Source organism: Orcinus orca, chromosome 10 (genome assembly GCF_937001465.1).
Source record: "Orcinus orca chromosome 10, mOrcOrc1.1, whole genome shotgun sequence".
Taxonomy (NCBI): Eukaryota; Metazoa; Chordata; class Mammalia; order Artiodactyla; family Delphinidae; genus Orcinus; species Orcinus orca.
Window position 1 is genome coordinate 64949763 of NC_064568.1, and position 17787 is coordinate 64967549.

The following is a 17787-nucleotide window of genomic DNA, read 5'->3' on the forward strand; positions in this document are numbered from 1 at the left end:
TCAGCAGGCAGTGAGAACCCGAGCGGGGGGTGGGGGCCATGAGGCTGGGGGAAGGAGGGGGGCCACCCGGGCTGGTGTGGGAGCCCACGGGGAGGGGGGGGGTCTTCAACCCTGATGGAATCAGGGATGAATATTATTTTTCTGACTGTTATGACTACCATCTGTAATTCCTCTTTTCTTTTTTTTTTTTTTGACGTGGACCATGTTTAAAGTCTTTATTGAATTTGTTACAATATTGCTTCTGTTCTATGTTTCGGTCTTTTGGCCGTGAGGCATGTGGGACCCAGCTCCCCGACCAGGGATGGAACCCACACCCCCTGCATTAGGAGGCGAAGTCTTAACCACTGGATCGCCAGGGAAGTCTCTACCATCTGTAATTCTAAACCCAGAAACAAGGAAGGAGAGCCTAGTCCCTCCCACCCAACCTGCCCGAGGAGGCCACTGTCCTGTCTGAGGGGAGATGCCCGGGCACACCCCGCACTACCAACCATACATCCTTCACTCACTCTTGCTGTCTTCTTCTGATCTTTTCACCTAAAGAGCATTACTTACTCTGTTTATAAAGAGAGGAGAAAAGGGAAGAAAAGAGGAAAAAGGAAAGTAGAGTAAAAACTAAAGTGACAAAATATAGAGAAAAGAGAATGGCAGGAAAATAAACTAAAGAAAACAGCGGCTACAAGACAACGACAAGAGGAGAAAGGGGAACAGATGGGGTGGGAGGTGAAGGACAATGGACGGAGAGGAAGCAGCAGGAGGCGAGAAGCAGCTGAGGTTTGCCGTCGCCCTGGGAACCCGCCCCAGCAGGTGCTGCCCCGGGAAGATGCAGAGGCCTCTCTCTGGTCCAAGCCCGGGGAACCTGAACTGCCTCACCCAGCTTCTCAGATGGGGCAAGATCAAGGTCAAAGCTGTGCTCTGGCTCCTCCAAAAGAGCATCCCCCCACCCCCAGTGCTCCCAAGGCTTCCCGAGACAACCACCATTCCCTCCCCCTCTGGCCCATCCTCGGACTCCCCGATGGAGGCATCAGCACCTCCACTGACAGGGCCAGTCCCCACCCACCCCCCGCCCCCCGCCTCCCTGGGCCCCCTAGTGTCCAGCTCAGTCCCTGTACCCTAAGCATCACAATGGGGACACACTCTCTGATGGGGGACCTGGACACGTCAAAACGGATCATCTTTATGTCACATGCTTGCTTCTCAGGTCCCTTTGTTAGTTACAATGTAAGGCAATTTCCATCTGGTCTACCCAAATTACAAATAAGTAGAATCGAACCTAAGGAGCCTTTGTGATACAGAACCCACAACATAAGTCTCCCTCTGACCCTGGAACCACACTCACCAGGAGCCGGTTTTCCGTAAGAACCAATTCCGTGAGGCTTTCACAGTCCCCAACCGCCTCGGGCAACTGGGTGAGTCTGTTCTGATCCACCTTCAAGATTGACAGTTTCTTTAGTTTTCCTGTAAAAGCGTTATTCAAACTCATTAGTTATCACTGTCTTCCTGATCACCGCTTGGTACTTCCTATCGGCTGTCCTTGCTCATTTGATTTCCTCACCCAGCTTTTCAGATTATGAAACTGTACCATTCTCATTTCGACCACGAACAGTTGAGAGTTAAAATCATTTGTTCAGAATGTCAGAAACAGTCAGCAATTAGCGGCAAATCCTTTGGAAAGCCACTACCTAAAAATACGTCAAAGCCCAGAGATTTCAGGAAATCTGATGGATCTTTGAGAAGACGAAATGTCTCGTGTACAGAGGAGAGACGTTAATGTTACTCTAACAATCATCCTCACTAAAAACAAAAGACAGCACAGTGCAGTTTATTCTATCACCTGTGGATGACAATGACTCCGTGAAGATCCCTACGATGAAGTATTTCTGTCAATGCAGAGTCAGATGGTAATCTTTGGGCTTCCCTGGTGGTGCAGTGATTAAGAATCCACCTGCCAATGCAGGGGACACGGGTTTGAGCCCTGGTCGAGGAAGATCCCACATGCCACAGAGCAACTAAGCCTGTGAGCCACAACTACTGAGCCTGTGCTCTAGAGCCCGCGTGCCACAACTACTGAGCCTGCACTCTACAGCCTGCCAGCCACAACTACTGAGCCCACGCTCTACAGCCCGCGAGCCACAGCTACTGAGCCCATGCACCACAACTACTGAAGCCCTCGCGCCTAGAGCCTGTGCTCTGCAGCAAGAGAAGCCACCGCAATGAGAAGCCCATGCACCGCAACGAAGAGAAATCCCCACTCGCCGCAACTAGAGAAAGCCCGCGCACAGCAACGAAGACCCAACGCAGCCAAAAAGAAATAAATTTTTGAAAAAAAGATGGTAATCTTTGAAAAGCCACATTAAGACTGATCTATTTCACTCTGGGTGGGGAAAACGGACCCACGGGCAATGCCCTCAGGCCACGGGAAAGGAACTGGGGTTTACTGCAGCCTCCTCAGCCCCCGCGGGATGGAGGAGATCCTGCATCACCAGATTCTCACTTTCAACTACTACTTCGTCAGGGGCTGAGCCTACAGAGCAGAGGTCCTTGTTATCCACAGAGAGTGGCCGGCATGATGACACTGTCCCCAGGAAAATCGGAGAACAGCCTCTATCGTAAAAGAGACATAAATCTGGAGATGTGGAGATGCTGAAGGGATGAACTCGCTTTGCGTGCGGTCCCGGGGCAAGGCAGAGGAACTCACCGATTGCTAGGCTCCTTGTTTAGCATAATCAGTACCAACTAACACTGTCCGCAGAGAGTCCCCCCAAGTCCTCAGGCCAGGAGACCCATATCCTTCTGCGAGGCATGGAACCCTACAGCTGACAGAGCTCACTCCAAGAATCTCCTCAACAACATCACTGACAAGTGGTCCGACAGCCTTTCCTCGAATACTTCTAGGGATGGGAGGCTCATTTCTTCACTAAGCAGCCCAAACAGATGCATTTTAAGCTCTTTCTTAAATCAAACTGAGATTAGCAACCCTTTTCTTTCACCCACTTGAACTAGAAGACGGGATAAATCTCCTTCTACCTGACAGCCTTTCAAAGGCTTGACATCAACCGTCTCATGACTCCTATTTCTCCCTTTTCCCAACGACAAAACATCCCCAGTCCCTACAACTGCTTTCCGATGCCATATATGATTCTCAGCAAATGTTTCTACCTGGAGTCAAAGTCCCCATCAATTTCCCAACCAGCCTCAACCAAAATGCAGAGCCTGTATTTCTGCCAGGTCGCTATTATCATCTGGACCAAATACCAGAAAGGAAGGGGTCCTCTGTCACACAGCTTCTCCAACTACTGAAAACCTTCCCCAAACTCCCTTTGATGTTCTGAATACAAGTTAAGTGAAGGTCAAAGACAGCTATCCTATGTCAACCACACAGTTAAATATAATTTCTTACAATTTCTAGGCAGCTTGGCTACAGTGGAGCTGACAGCGTATGTCTGTTTATATCTTCTCTGTTTGCATTTATTTTCTCACCCTGGGCTGTGTTCCTTTACGGGAAAGAAAATGTCTGGACGTTTTTTTAAAGGAAATGGCAAAGAATGGTTCAAGGAAAAGATGATTCTCGATAGACCAGAAAAGGTTCCATACGACACCCACTCTCCCCGTAACAGCCCTTACCTGGGTCACACCATAAGGTCAAAGGTCGTTTCCCATAAATTATTTACGATGCTCAATTAGAAATGTCTTAGTGGTTGTTCATATGTCTGAAACACATTCTGTGATTTGGGCTGATCCCTACTGAAATCATGGAAATAAGATGTGGAGGAAGTAGACAGGGGCCAACACTTAAAAGTAACAACACGTATAACTGCTACCAGACCAGGGCGACAGAAACGCTTGCATATGGAGAAACTTTAATTGTATTAAATATTCCTTGCTTTCCTTCTTTAAAAACAAATGACTGAAGGAATCACGTCCCCAGCACCTGAGAAGAGCCAGCACCTTGGTAGTTAGTTATTTTCAATACTCACCAATGCCATCTGGGAGTGTTTCTAACAAGTTCTGGGAAATGACTAAATCCGTTAATGACGTCAGGCCACTGATTTCTTCGGGAAGTCTTTCCAACCTGTTTTCAGAGACATCTAAGCAGAGCAGGTTCTTCAGATTTCCTATTTCCTACATCAACGACACAGGAAAAGAAAGTCATGCCTGAACCTGCCACGGTATGGAGGAATTTGTTACAGCGATTTTTCAAAATCGAATCCCAGAGTGGTCCTAAGGATGTTTCCTTAGCGCCGGTGTGAGTGTGAAGGCAGGGGTAAGTTTCCAGACCCCCTTCCAATGAAAACCGAAAGCAGTGTGAATCACACACACGGAGCTGGGAGGGACGCCAAGCCCTCCGACGCCACGCAGGTGAGGAATCACTCCCTTAATAAGATGAGGAGGTTGGCACCAAGAGAAGATGAGTCGTTTTAAGGTCCCACAGATTAGTGGGGGGAAAAAAAGGAGGCTAGAATCCAGTTCTCCAAGTTTGGAATCAATCACTCAGAAGGCAGCTCGTACTTGAGAGTGAGCCTGAGATGTCCTGGAAGGAAGCCATCTACTTTCTATCTCCCATGACAGACAGCGCTTGTTACGACATCGGTGCGTCTGCTCCCCAGCCAAACTGGAGCACACAGACCCGCCGACACCGTTAACACCCGGGACAAGAAAGGCAGACTGCTTTGAAGCAGAAGAGCCAACCCATGAGTGAGGGAGGTGCCTCTATGAGTCTCACATTCCATTCAAGAGAGATCGTACCCTTCCGCTCTCCAAGGGCACAGTTTCTCTCTGATAACCGCCTCCACTGTTCCGTGCCATTGCCAGTCTGTTACATTCCCACTCTCAGTACCCTCCCACCTGGACTGGTCTGGGCATCCTCTGCCCACGTCTGTTCACAAACCACGCCTCCATCTTTCCCTCCAGGAAACATCGCTCCAGTCACGGAATCAGACCCCTCCTCTAACTCCAGTGGCTCCCTGATGGCTACATAAGCACAAACTCCTCAGCCGGCATTGAACTGGGATCGATTCTTCCAAGTTTATCTCCCACCTAATATACATCCTGTGAGCCCCACCCCTGCATTCCCTGCCTGTAGGAAATCAGACTACATTTCTACTAATTTCATGCCAGGCCCCTGAGGTTCTTCCACTTTTTCATTCATTCCTTTTAACAATGGCTTTGTCTCCTTTTCTTTCTGTCATCTGTGAAGACAGGAAAATAATTCTGATTATCTGGGACTGTCTGATGTGTTTAGTCCTGGCTTAATAGAAGGTTATACAAGCGGGCAAATGAGATGTTGAAATAACCATTAATAACATGACCAGTGGCGTGTTCATTTCTTTGTGTTTGGGACATGGCATTTTGCACATAATTGTTTATGTACATCTGTCCACACATATACTCTCCCCCTGCATGTCTAATAGCTGATATTTTCAAGTTTATTGAAGTATAGTTGATTTACAATGTTGTGTTTATTTCTGCTGTACAGCAAAGTGACGCAGTTATACATATATATATATATATATATTCTTTTTCATAGTCCTTTCCATTCTGGTTTATCACAGGGTATTGAATATAGTTCCCTGTGCTCTACAGTAGGACCTTGTTTATCCATCCTATACAGCTGATGTTTTATTACTTTCTTAATAACTTCCTGGCATCTTCCCCCCATCCTTTGACTCTTAAGTAACTAGAATCCTCTCAATCAAGATTTCTCATAACTTCCTAGAGAAATCTAAGTGCTAATCAAACCCTTGCCCACACCAGTTACTGTTCTGTCCTATCCTTTTCCCAAATGCAGCCAAGAACTCAGAAATACACTCAAATTAGTTCCTTAGTTGCATTAGTCGTGGGTGATGTCAATGGTAATTCCAGCACTATAACTACAACAATTAGAAGTTTACTTAAATGCTTTTTTCTAGTGTTAGGCTTCCCTGCACCGATACACATTTCCCACCCGAAGTACACGGTCCCATTACGACAGGTTCACACAGCCCAGCAGACAGCTTCTGAATTACTGTAAAATACACACACCTAGACCATCATGAAATATATTCTGACTTTAACCCTGGCTGTAAGAGACAGCAAAGAGTAAACTTCAGTAATAGTTGGAGAAAAACAAAGTAAGGGGGGAAATGCCCGTGTGTTGTTGTTAGTTCAAGTTTCTCTTTCAACTGACCAGAAAGCGGGTCCTGCTTGCTGGGACCCACAAGGTGACCACGACGTACTCAGAAGCCCACACGAGACTCCATTTCATTCCGAACATGGTTCTCACGCTCGGTAACAGCAGGAAAAACATGAACAGCGTGTGACATTCCAGCTAAACCATAGCAACACTTGGAAAAAATATGAAATAAAAGCTTTTTGCATTGCTTTTACATCAACTATTACGGGGCAAACTGGGGCCAACTTATCCCAAAGCACTTGGCACATCACAAACAGTGGCAGAAACTTCTACCATCTCAATCTGGCATCCTGGTAACTTCCAAATTTGCTGGGCTTCAAGCAGGCAAGCCAAGCATAGAGCAAGGATGAAATAAAATGCAGACTTCACACACTACAGGATATATTTATTATCGTTAGAAATGGTGGGTGGAGGCTTTCAGTTTTCCTACAGCAAGGCAGCACGGTGAATGCTCAATATATTTTTCCAAACCTGCTTTTTCAACCAATGTTTTGGTTTTCAAGATCCCTCCTACAGAAAATCTGATGTAGAGGCAGGAAACACATGAAGGTGGTGGTGGTTTTACCTTTTGGGGGAGACAGTGTGAAATTACCACTCACCTGAGGTAATTCTGACAGTTGATTTCCGTCCAACCAGAGATCCTTTAGATGTAAGAGAGCGCCAATCGATTCTGGCTAAAACAAAAAGCAATGTTATGGTAGCAAAGCTCCAATTTCAAGGCTTCCATTAAGAAAGAACCCTAATTCAACAGTTAGTAATGGGGTACTGTAGAGGTCGTTCGTTGGTACTTCTCCAATATCAGCCCCCCTTCCTAAAAGTATCCCCAATGCTCCCCAAGAATGCCAGCTGTTTCCACTGATACCCATCATCTCTAGCCGTGACCCTCCACCCCTGAATCATCATTCTTAACCTGTGTGAACTGAAGCACGTTCTCTAATGCTGCCAAGCTGTATCCGTGGAAACACTGGCTTACAAGCATCCCTACAGATCTCCCCCCAAATATTTTGTGATCGTGACTAAGGACAAGGTGAAATTCAAATCTCTCTTCAGTACAGACTTACCAAATTATATATTTCATTGTTTCCTAAATCAAGTTCTTCTAGTCTCCGTAGCTGGGTTAGAGAGCTATTAAAAAAAAAACAAAAAAACAAAGGGAGGGAGCTCTTAGGACTTAGAAATGCTGAGCAGTACGGCATTCCTCACTTGGACTAGTTTCCCAAAATAAGATTCATCTGGATTTTATGGTCATAATTATTGCACAGGAAGGACTATTGAGAGAAGGCTGGCATCTCTCAAATTTTCCAAAAGACACAGAATTTCTTTTTGACAAGATACTGTAGTACTTTTTTTTCTTTTTAATGCTTCAAGAAGTTCATTCAGTACATAACCCCCTCTCCTTTTCCCCAGAGACTCACTCAGGGAGATACGTAAGAAGATTCTCTCTCAGTTCCAGTGAAGCCAGGTTATAAAGACTAGAAATGAACAGAAGGAAAAAGTATAAGGAAAGTTCCTGAGATTCTTCCTACTCCACCCCCCGCAAAGTACACACTCCACAAGGAGCAACTCTTAATAAGACCTTGTACGTCACTTCCCAGGGGAAAACATCTATGACCACCCCCACCCCCACTGAAAACAGCATCATCTCCACTTCCCAAGTTTTAATATTAAAATAAAAAGAGCAGGGTCATCACAGTAAGGCACCCTCATGCCTATACTTTGTACAGTTGATATGTGAAAATAACTCTCTAGCCCTTGAAAGACAACCACTCCCAGGACCAAGATAGCAGCCGAATATGTGCTTCTAGGCTTTAGAATGTCGAAAATGTGCTGTTGCCATAAAAACAGGAAAGCCTTTAATCTCACGGAGCTCTTCTTACAAACATCAGTGAGAAACCATGCCCGTTTGAAAGCAGTGGGCATATCGGTCCAGAAAGTCCACATGCTCTACTTAAGACCACAAGTTTACAGGGCAAGGGAGCACTGAGATGCAGGAGGACTCAAGTAATAACATACTCCACGCGGTGCCCACGATGCGAGACTGTGGTCAATAAGCAGTGGCTGTGGTAATGTTGCTTTTATTCTTTTTTTTTTTTTTTTGCGGTACGCGGGCCTCTCACTGTTGTGGCCTCTCCCGTTGCGGAGCACAGGCTTCGGACGCGCAGGCTCAGCGGCCATGGCTCACGGGCCCAGCCGCTCCACGGCATGTGGGATTCTCCAGGACCGGGGCACGAACCCGCGTCCCCTGCATCGGCAGGCGGACTCTCAACCACTGTGCCACCAGGGAAGCCCGCTTTTATTCTTAATAAACCCCGAATGGCACTCTTTTCAGCAGATTCTCCTGCCTCTCAGCTGTAATCCATGTCTACTAGGAACACGGTGCAAGGAGACAGATGTTCTCCCCAGATGCCGACGATCTGGGTGGCAGTGGCAATTCTGAATCAGCAGACACCACACACGTCCAAGTATGTCAGCACTGGCACGAGGTACTGATTCAGTAGATCATCGGTTGGTCTATTTCTCCAGCAGCCACTGTGCTAAGCTCTAACCAATAGAGAACTCCAGCTTTTGCTAATGTCACCAGAGGAACGACAAGATTTGGAAGGCATTTACGTGTGAGCGCACAGAACACGGGGAGTCAGACATCATCCCAACACTCTCATCTGCCTTAATCCTCTGTACTCCTTCCAACATCAAAGCCAGAATCGCGGGCACTGACAAAGCCGGTTTCATAATATCAGAAATGTAAATTTGATTTTCAGGAACGATACATATACACACGTAAAGCCCATGGGCTTGAAAGCGTATTTGAACTATACTAGGAAATGCACAGATACGGTATCTCCTCCTCTAATTTTAGAGAACTAAAGTTAATTTTAGAAATTTAGAAGCTGAGTAACGGTTTTCACAATTAAAGCAAGAGCAAACAAATACAACTCTTTATAACATACTTTTTTTAAAGAAAAAGTCAATATCCCTGCTAATAAGTAATTGTGAATTTAATATCAATTAGTCTCTCCCCAAAATGCACCCAGGTGGGAGTCGCAGCTACCCAGTTCTACTGCCTCGGGGCCAAGGCTTTATGTAGAAGAAATAGAACGTGGGAGGGAGAGGGTGCAGTCTCTGCCCCCAAAAGCAACCTGTAGATAAGGGGGAGACAGGACGTTAACTCACTGTAAAAGTAAAAACTTAAAAACAAAGGGCTTTGTTTCCAATGTTAAATGCTCCTGGAACCAGTTTTATGGGGAAGGTGATCATCATTTGGCTGCTTTCACATTTCTATTTTAAAAACCACTGATAGAATTGTCATTTTATCTGTTTAATGGTCATTACTTTCATGCCTCTTTTGACCCACTAAAGACATCCACTAATGAAAGGAGGGGAAAAGTCCTTCTTTGCTTCAAAATCTTTACTCCCTGGGCAGCATCAAAAGCATCTTGCAAAGAAGCAGTGTCACCCAGGCCCTGCTACTGAGTGTTGCACCAAGGTCTGCAGTCCTGGTCTGAGGCCTCCTGCCTGAAACAGAACAGAGCTGGGACCCGCCCGCCACCTGGGACGCCACCTGGGGCAGGAGACGCTGGCTGAGGCGCCTTACCTGGGTCATCTCTGGACCAGGAACAACCAGCACATTGTCAATACCACTGGGATGACACCATTAGGAAAGTGAGGTCCATCAGACAGCGGCAAAGCCACAATTCAAATCTGGTGAAAGCCAAGACTCTGCCCTCGCCCTGGGGAACACCATTCTCTGGAACTCTCTCTTTATACTTTACATTTTAAAAACACCTGTCAGGGACTTCCCTGGTGGTCCAGTGGCTAAGACTCCGCGCTCCCAATGCAGGGGGCCCGGGTTCGATCCCTGGTCAGGAAACTAGATCCCACATGCCGCAACTAAAAGTTCACATGCCGTAACTAAAGATCCCACACACCACAACGAAGATCCTGCATGCTGATCACACGTGCCACAACTAGCACCCGGTGCAGACGAATAAATAAATATTAAAAATAAAATAAAATAAAATAAAAACACTTGTCAATTTGGGGCAAATATAGAAATCTTACCTCCTCAACCACACCAAGGACATTGGGGTTTTTGTTGATTTATGTCACTTTAAAAATATGATAACACATTTTGAAATTATCTCTAAATTTTGTCTTAAGGGGAAAAGGCACAGGCCACAGTTACTGAAAGCAAATCATTCTTGAGTGAAAATGCTGCAAAAACACCAACAGGCTTGTGAATATACAGAACTTATAATAACAACATCACCTATCGTGCTAACACCCAAATATAACACCTATAACACCGTAAGAAGGTTCTGACTATAAAACCTCTTAGTTTCTATCATTTGGGGATAGTAGGGAAATGTGGATGCATGGGTGTTAGTTACAGTGACAACAAAAAATATCCTATTTTTGTAACCTTTCAAAACTCAAAAATTAATTTAAAATAAAGTGTATAAAATAATATCCTTTCTGGGGCGATGCTTCCCCATTATCTTAAACTATTTAAACTGAAGAAACTGGGATATTATAATCAGACTCAAGGGACCCACTGATGCAAGGTCATCTAAAAAGTCTGAGAGGAACGAGGGCCATCCCTCACAACTACTTGGACTTGCTTGGCTGAAGTGCTTCATCACAGCACCTCAATTCCCCTAAAATGAATACAGTCATATCTATTGCAGTAAATAGGGCATGATATATATTCCCTTCAAGTTAACAGAGCCAGTTTGGTACCTTGCTTCCTTGAGATAGCCCAGTGCCCAAGCTCAATCAGGGGCCTCACAAATACGTGTGCCCCAAGATTGCTATAAGATGCTATCAACCACAGGAGTCACCCTCTCTGCCCAAAACCTCCTCCAAGGACAGGCCTACAGATGCGGAGCGGCTGGCACTGGCCAATTTTTAAGGATACATCACCCATAATTGGTGACTCGAGGAACAACAATGAATAAAAAGCAAAGACAGTGGTTTGACTACAGACGCCCACCTCCCACGTAACCCCAAACCTCGGAGTGTAAGCTGGACTGTTCGTTCTCAGTTCGATCATTAACTGATTCTCAAATGAAACCATGGGTTTGGTTCTCATCAGTAACTTGCCCTGGACAGTCCCAGACCAAACATAGAATCCTACCAGCCCCTCCAGAACGTGGTTCTCCAGGCCGTTCTAGGAAGAACTGACATAAAACATGGTCTGCCTGAACGCACGTTTAGACCAGAGACATTAAGACCAAAATGAATGGACGAATGATCTCCCCTCCTGGCTTTTCCAAACACGGCATCTTCAATCAAGACTTCAGGATGGGAAGACGCTGGGGAGGTCGTGAAGGAAGAGCTGGCTGCTGCCAAGAAGGTCCTGCTACAGCTACTGAGTTTACCGCTACCTAACCTGAAGTCGGGACTGGTCTGAAGGTGGCAGGTGCCATCTGTGCCTTTTCAGCGGTTCCCTTCTGAGACTGGAGACCTCAGCCGGCCCTGAACACGGGTCCACAGCTTCCGCTACTCAGGCCTCCGATAGTGTATGGAATATAAAGATGGAACTCCCATTGTAATCCGTAGCACTTAAAAAATGGATACTGGCCTATTCTACTAAGAAGATGTCTTACGGAATTTAAAAAAGTGATTTAAGTGCATGACTAGAAGACTTTCTCCTGAAGATCTTCTTCCAGAAGATATTTTTTGAGACAGGCAATATACCTGCAACTTCCATGTGGAAGACAGGCTCTTGGTGCTCCAGCCAGGCGTCAGGGCTGAGCCTCTGTAGTGGGAGAGCCAAGTTCAGGACACTGGCCCACAAGAGACCTCCCAGCTCCACGTAATATCAAACAGCAAATATCTCCCAGAGATCTCCATCTCAACGCCAAGACCCAGCTCCAATCAAAGACCAGCAAGCTCCAGTGCTGGACACCCTATGCCAAACAACTAGCAAGACAGGAACACAACCCCACCCATTAGCAGAGAGGCTGTCTAAAATCATAATAAGGCCACAGACACCCCAAAACACACCACCAGACGTGGACCTGCCCACCAGAAAGACAAGATCCAGCCTCATCCACCAGAACACAGGCACTAGTCCCCTCCACCAGGAAGCCTACACAACCCACTGAACTAACCTTAGCCACTGGGGGCAGACACCAAAAACAATGGGAACTACGAACCTGCAGCCGGCGAAAAGGAGACCCCAAAAACAGTAGGTTAAGCAAAATGAGAAGACAGAGAAACACACAGCAGATGAAGGAGCAAGGTAAAAACCGACCAGCCCAAACAAATGAAGAGGAAATAGGCAGTCTACCTGAAAAAGAATTCAGAATAATGATAGTAGAGAGGATCCAAAATCTTGGAAATAGAATGGAGAAAATACAAGAAACTTTAACAAGGACCTAGAAGAATTAAAGAGCAAACAAACAGTGATGAACAACACAATAAATGAAATTTAAAAATATCTAGAAGGGATCAATAGCAGAATAACTGAGGCAGAATAACAGATAAGTGACCTGGAAGATAAAATAGTGGAAATAACTACTGGAGAGCCAAATAAAGAAAAAAAAAAAATGAAAACAATTGAGGACAGTCTCAGAGACCTCTGAGACAACATTAAACACACCAATATTCGAATTATAGGTGTCCCAGAAGAAGAACAGAAAAAGAAAGGAACTGAGAAAATACTTGAAGAGATTATAGTTGCAAACTTCCCTAATACGGGAAAGGAAATAGTTAATCAAGTCCAGGAAGCACAGAGAGTCCCATACAGGATAAATCCAAGGAGAAACACATATTCATCAAGACACATATTAATCAAACTATCAAAAATTAAATACAAAGACCAAATATTAAAAGCAGCAAGGGAAAAACAACAAATAACATAAAAGGGAATCCCCATAAAGTTAACAGCTGATCTTTCAGCAGACATTCTCCAAGCCAGAAGGGACTGGCAGGACATATTTAAAGTGATGAAGGGGAAGAACCTACAACCAAGATTACTCTACCCAGCAGGATCTCATTCAGATTTGACAGAGAAATTAAAACCTTTACAGACAAGCAAGAGCTAAGACAATTCAGCACTACCACACCAGCTTTACAACAAATGTTAAAGGAACTTCTCTAGGCAGGAAACACAAGAGAAGGAAAAGACCTACAATAACAAACCCAAAACAATTAAGAAAATGGTAATAGGAACATACATATCGATAATTACCTTAAATGTAAATGGATTAAATGCTCCAACCAAAAGACATAGGCTGAATGGATACAAAAAAAAGACCGGGGGCTTCCCTGGTGGTGCAGTGGTTGAGAGTCCGCCTGCCAATGCAAGGGACACAGGTTCGTGCCCCGGTCCGGGAAGATCCCACATGCCGCGGAGCGGCTGGGTCCGTGAGCCATGGCCGCTGAGCCTGTGTGTCCGGAGCCTGTGCTCCGTGACGGGAGAGGCCACAACAGTGAGAGGCCAGCGTATCGCAAAAAAAAAAAAAAAAAAAAGACCGGTATATATGCTGTCTACAAGAGATGCACTTCAGACCGAGGGACACATACAGACTGAAAGTGAGGGGATGGAAAAAGATATTCCATACAAATGGAAATCAAAAGAAAGCTGGAGTAGCAATTCTCATATCAGAAAAAATAGACTTTAAAACAAAGACTATTACAAGAGACAAAGGACACTACATAATGATCAAGGGATCAATCCAAGAAGAAGATATAACAATTGTAAATATTTATGCACCCCACATAGGAGCCCCTCAATACATAAGGAAAATACTAACAGCCATAAAAGGGGAAATGGACAGTAACACAATCATAGTAGGGGACTTTAACACCCCACTTTCACCAATGGACAGATCATCCAAAATGAAAATAAATAAGGAAACACAAGCTTTAAATGATACATTAAACAAGATGGACTTAATTGATATTTATTGGACATTCCATTGAAAAACAACAGAATACACTGTCTTCTCAAGCGCTCAGGGAACATTCTCCAGGATAGACCATATCTTGGGTCACACATCAAGCCTTTGTAAATTTAAGAAAATTGAAATCGTATCAAGTATCTTTTCCGACCACAACGCTATGAGACTAGATATCAATTACAGGAAAAAACCTGTAAAAAATACAAACACATGGAGGCTAAACAATACACTACTTAATAACCAAGAGATCACTGAAGAAATCAAAGTGGAAATCAAAAAATACCTACAAACAAATGACAATGAAAACACGACGACCCAAAACCTATGGGATGCAGCAAAAGCAGTTCTAAGAGGGAAGTTTATAGCAATACAATCCTACCTTAAGAAACAAGAAACATCTCAAATAAACAACCTAGCCTTACACCTAAAGCAATCACAGAAAGTAGAACAAAAAAACCCCAAAGTCAGCAGAAGGAAAGAAATCATAAAGATCAGATCCGAAATAAATGAAAAAGAAATGAAGGAAACTACAGCAAAGATCAATAAAACTAAAAGCTGGTTCTTTCAGAACATAAACAAAATTGATAAACCATTAGCCAGACTCATCAAGAAAAAAAGGGAGAAGACTCAAGTCAACAGAATTAGAAATGAAAAAGGAGAAGTAACAACTGACACTGCAGAAATACAAAGGATCATGAGAGATTACTACAAGCAACGATATGCCAATAAAATGGACAACCTGAAAGAAATGGAAAAATTCTTAGAAATGCACAACCTCCTGAGACTGAACCAGAAAGAAACAGAAAATATGAACAGACAAATCACAAGCACTGAAATTGAAACTGTGATTAAAAATCTTCCAACAAACAAAAAGCCCAGGACCAGATGGCTTCACAGGCAAATTCTATCAAACATTTAGAGAAGAGCTAACACCCATCCTTCTCAAACTCTTCCAAAACATAGCAGAGGGAGGAAAACTCCCAAACTCATTCTATGAGGCCACCATCACCCTGATACCAAAACCAGACAAAGATGTCACAAAGAAAGAAAACTACAGGCCAATATCACTGATGAATATATGAATATAGATGCAAAAATTCTCAACAAAATACTGGCAAGCAGAATCCAACAGCACATTAAAAGGATCATACACCATGATCAAGTGGGGTTTATCCCAGGAATGCAAGGATTCTTCAATATATGCATATCAATCAATGTGATATACCATATTAACAAATTGAAGGAGAAAAACCATATGGTCATCTCAATAGATGCAGTAAAAGCTATCGACAAAATTCAACACCCATTTATGATAAAAAAGACTCTCCAGAATGTAGGCATAAAGGGAACTTACCTCAACATAATAAAGGCCATATATGACAAACCCACAGCCAACATCATCATCAATGGTAAAAAGCTGAAACCATTTCCACTAAGATCAGGAACAACATAAGGGTGCCCACTTTCACCACTATTATTCAACATAGTTCTGGAAGTTTCAGCCACAGCAATCAGAGAAGAAAAAGAAATAAAAGGAATTCAAATCAGAAAAGAAGAAGTAAAGCTGTCCCTGTTTGCAGATGACATGATACTGTACATAGAGAATCCTAAAGATGATACCAGGAAACTACTAGAGCTAATCAATGAATTTGGTAAAGTAGCAGGATACAAAACTAATGCACAGAAATCTCTTGCATTCCTATACATTAATGATGAAAAATCTGAAAGTGAAATTAAGAAAACACTCCCATTTACCACTGCTACAAAAAGAATAAAATATCTAGGAATAAACCTACCTAAGGAGACAAAAGGCCTGTATGCAGAAAATTATAAGACACTGATGAAAGAAATTAAAGATGATACAAACAGATGGAGAGATATACCATGTTCTTGGATTGGAAGAATGAAAATTGTGAAAATAACTCTACTACCCAAAGCAATATACAGATTCAATGCAATCCCTACCCAACTACCACTGGCATTTTTCACAGAACTAGAACAAAAATTTCACAATTTGTATGGAAACACAAAAGACCCCGAATAGCCAAAACAATCTGGAGAAGGAAAATCGGAGCTGGAGGAATAAAGCTCCCTGACTTCAGACTATACTACAGAGCTGCCGTAATCAAGACAGTATGGTACTGGCACAAAGAAAACGAAATATAGATCAATGAAACAGGATAGAAAGCCCAGAGATAAACCCACGCACATATGGTCACCTTATCTTTGATAAAGGAGGCAAGAATATACAATGGAGAAAAGACAGCCTCTTCAATAAGTGGTGTTGGGAAAACTGGACAGCTACATGTAAAAGAATGAAATTAGAACACTCCCTAACAACATACACAAAAATAAACTCAAAATGGATTAAAGACCTAAATGTAAGGCCAGACACTATCAAACTCTTAGAGGAAAACATAGGCAGAACATTCTATGACATAAATCACAGCAAGATCCTTTTTTTTTTTTTTTTTTTTTTTTTGCAGTACGCGGGCCTCTCACTGCTGTGGCCTCTCCCGTTGCGGAGCACAGCTCCAGACGCGCAGGCTCAGCGGCCATGGCTCACGGGCCTAGCTGCTCCGCGGCACATAGGATCCTCCTGGACCGGGGCACAAACCCGCGTCCCCTGCACTGGCAGGCGGACTCCCAACCACTGCGCCACCAGGGAAGCCCCAGAAAGATCCTTTTTGACCCACCTCCTAGAGAAATCGAAATAAAAACAAAAATAAACAAGTGGGACCTAATGAAACTTAAAAGCTTTTGCAGAGCAAAGGAAACCATAAACAAGATGAAAAGACAACCCTCAGAATGAGATAAAATATTTGCAAATGAAGCAACTGACAAAGGATTAATCTCCAAAATTTACAAGCAGCTCAATATCAAAAAAACAAACAACCCAATCCAAAAAATGGGCTGAATACCTAAATAGACATTTCTCCAAAGAAGAGATTGCCAACAGACACATGAAAGAATGTTCAACATCATTAATCATTAGAGAAATGCAAATCAAAACTACAATGAGATATCATCTCACACCAGTCAGAATGGCCATCATCAAAAAATCTACAAACAATAAATGCTGGAGAGGGTGTGGAGAAAAGGGAACCCTCTTGCACTGTTGGTGGGAATGTAAATTGATACAGCCACTATGGAGAACAGTATGGAGGTTCCTTAGTAAACTAAAAATAGAACTACCATACGACCCAGCAATCCCACTACTGGGCATATACCCCTGAGAAAACCATAATTCAAAAAGAGTCATGTACCACAATGTTCATTGCAGCTCTATTTACAATAGCCGGGACATGGAAGCAATCTAAGTGTCCATCAACAGATGAATGTATAAAGAAGATGTGGCACATATATACAATGGAATATTACTCAGCCATAAAAGGAAACGAAATTGAGTTATTTGTAGTGAGGTGGATGGACCTAGAGTCTGTCATACAGAGTGAAGTCAGTCAGAAAGAGAAAAACAAATACTGTATGCTAACACATATATACGGAATCTAAGAAAAAAAAATGGTCATGAAGAACCTAGGGGCAAGACAGGAATAAAGACGCAGAACTACTAAAAAATGGACTTGAGTATATGGGGAAGGGGAAGGGGAAGCTGGGACAAAGTGAGAGCGTGGCATGGACATATATACACTACCAAATGTAAAATAGATAGCTGGTGGGAAGCAGCCACATAGCACAGGGAGATGAGCT

General features: G+C 43.7%; 1 protein-coding gene across 9 annotated transcripts in view; it reads right to left on the reverse strand.

Annotated features, from left to right (window-relative positions):
- The window catches only part of LRRC1 (leucine rich repeat containing 1), a 172036-nt gene that overhangs the window by 65589 nt on the left and 88660 nt on the right, over positions 1 to 17787 (reverse strand). For all 9 annotated transcript variants that reach the window (XR_007479816.1, XM_049716243.1, XM_049716242.1 and 6 more), the window contains 5 exons: positions 7585 to 7641; positions 7231 to 7294; positions 6769 to 6843; positions 3975 to 4119; positions 1337 to 1455 (listed from right to left, as the gene is read on the reverse strand). Coding sequence is in view for 8 of the 9 variants with exons in the window: in XM_049716243.1 (XP_049572200.1) it covers positions 1337 to 1455; positions 3975 to 4119; positions 6769 to 6843; positions 7231 to 7294; positions 7585 to 7641 (460 nt within the window). In the remaining variant the exon portion in view is untranslated. The remainder of the gene's footprint in view (positions 1 to 1336; positions 1456 to 3974; positions 4120 to 6768; positions 6844 to 7230; positions 7295 to 7584; positions 7642 to 17787) is intronic.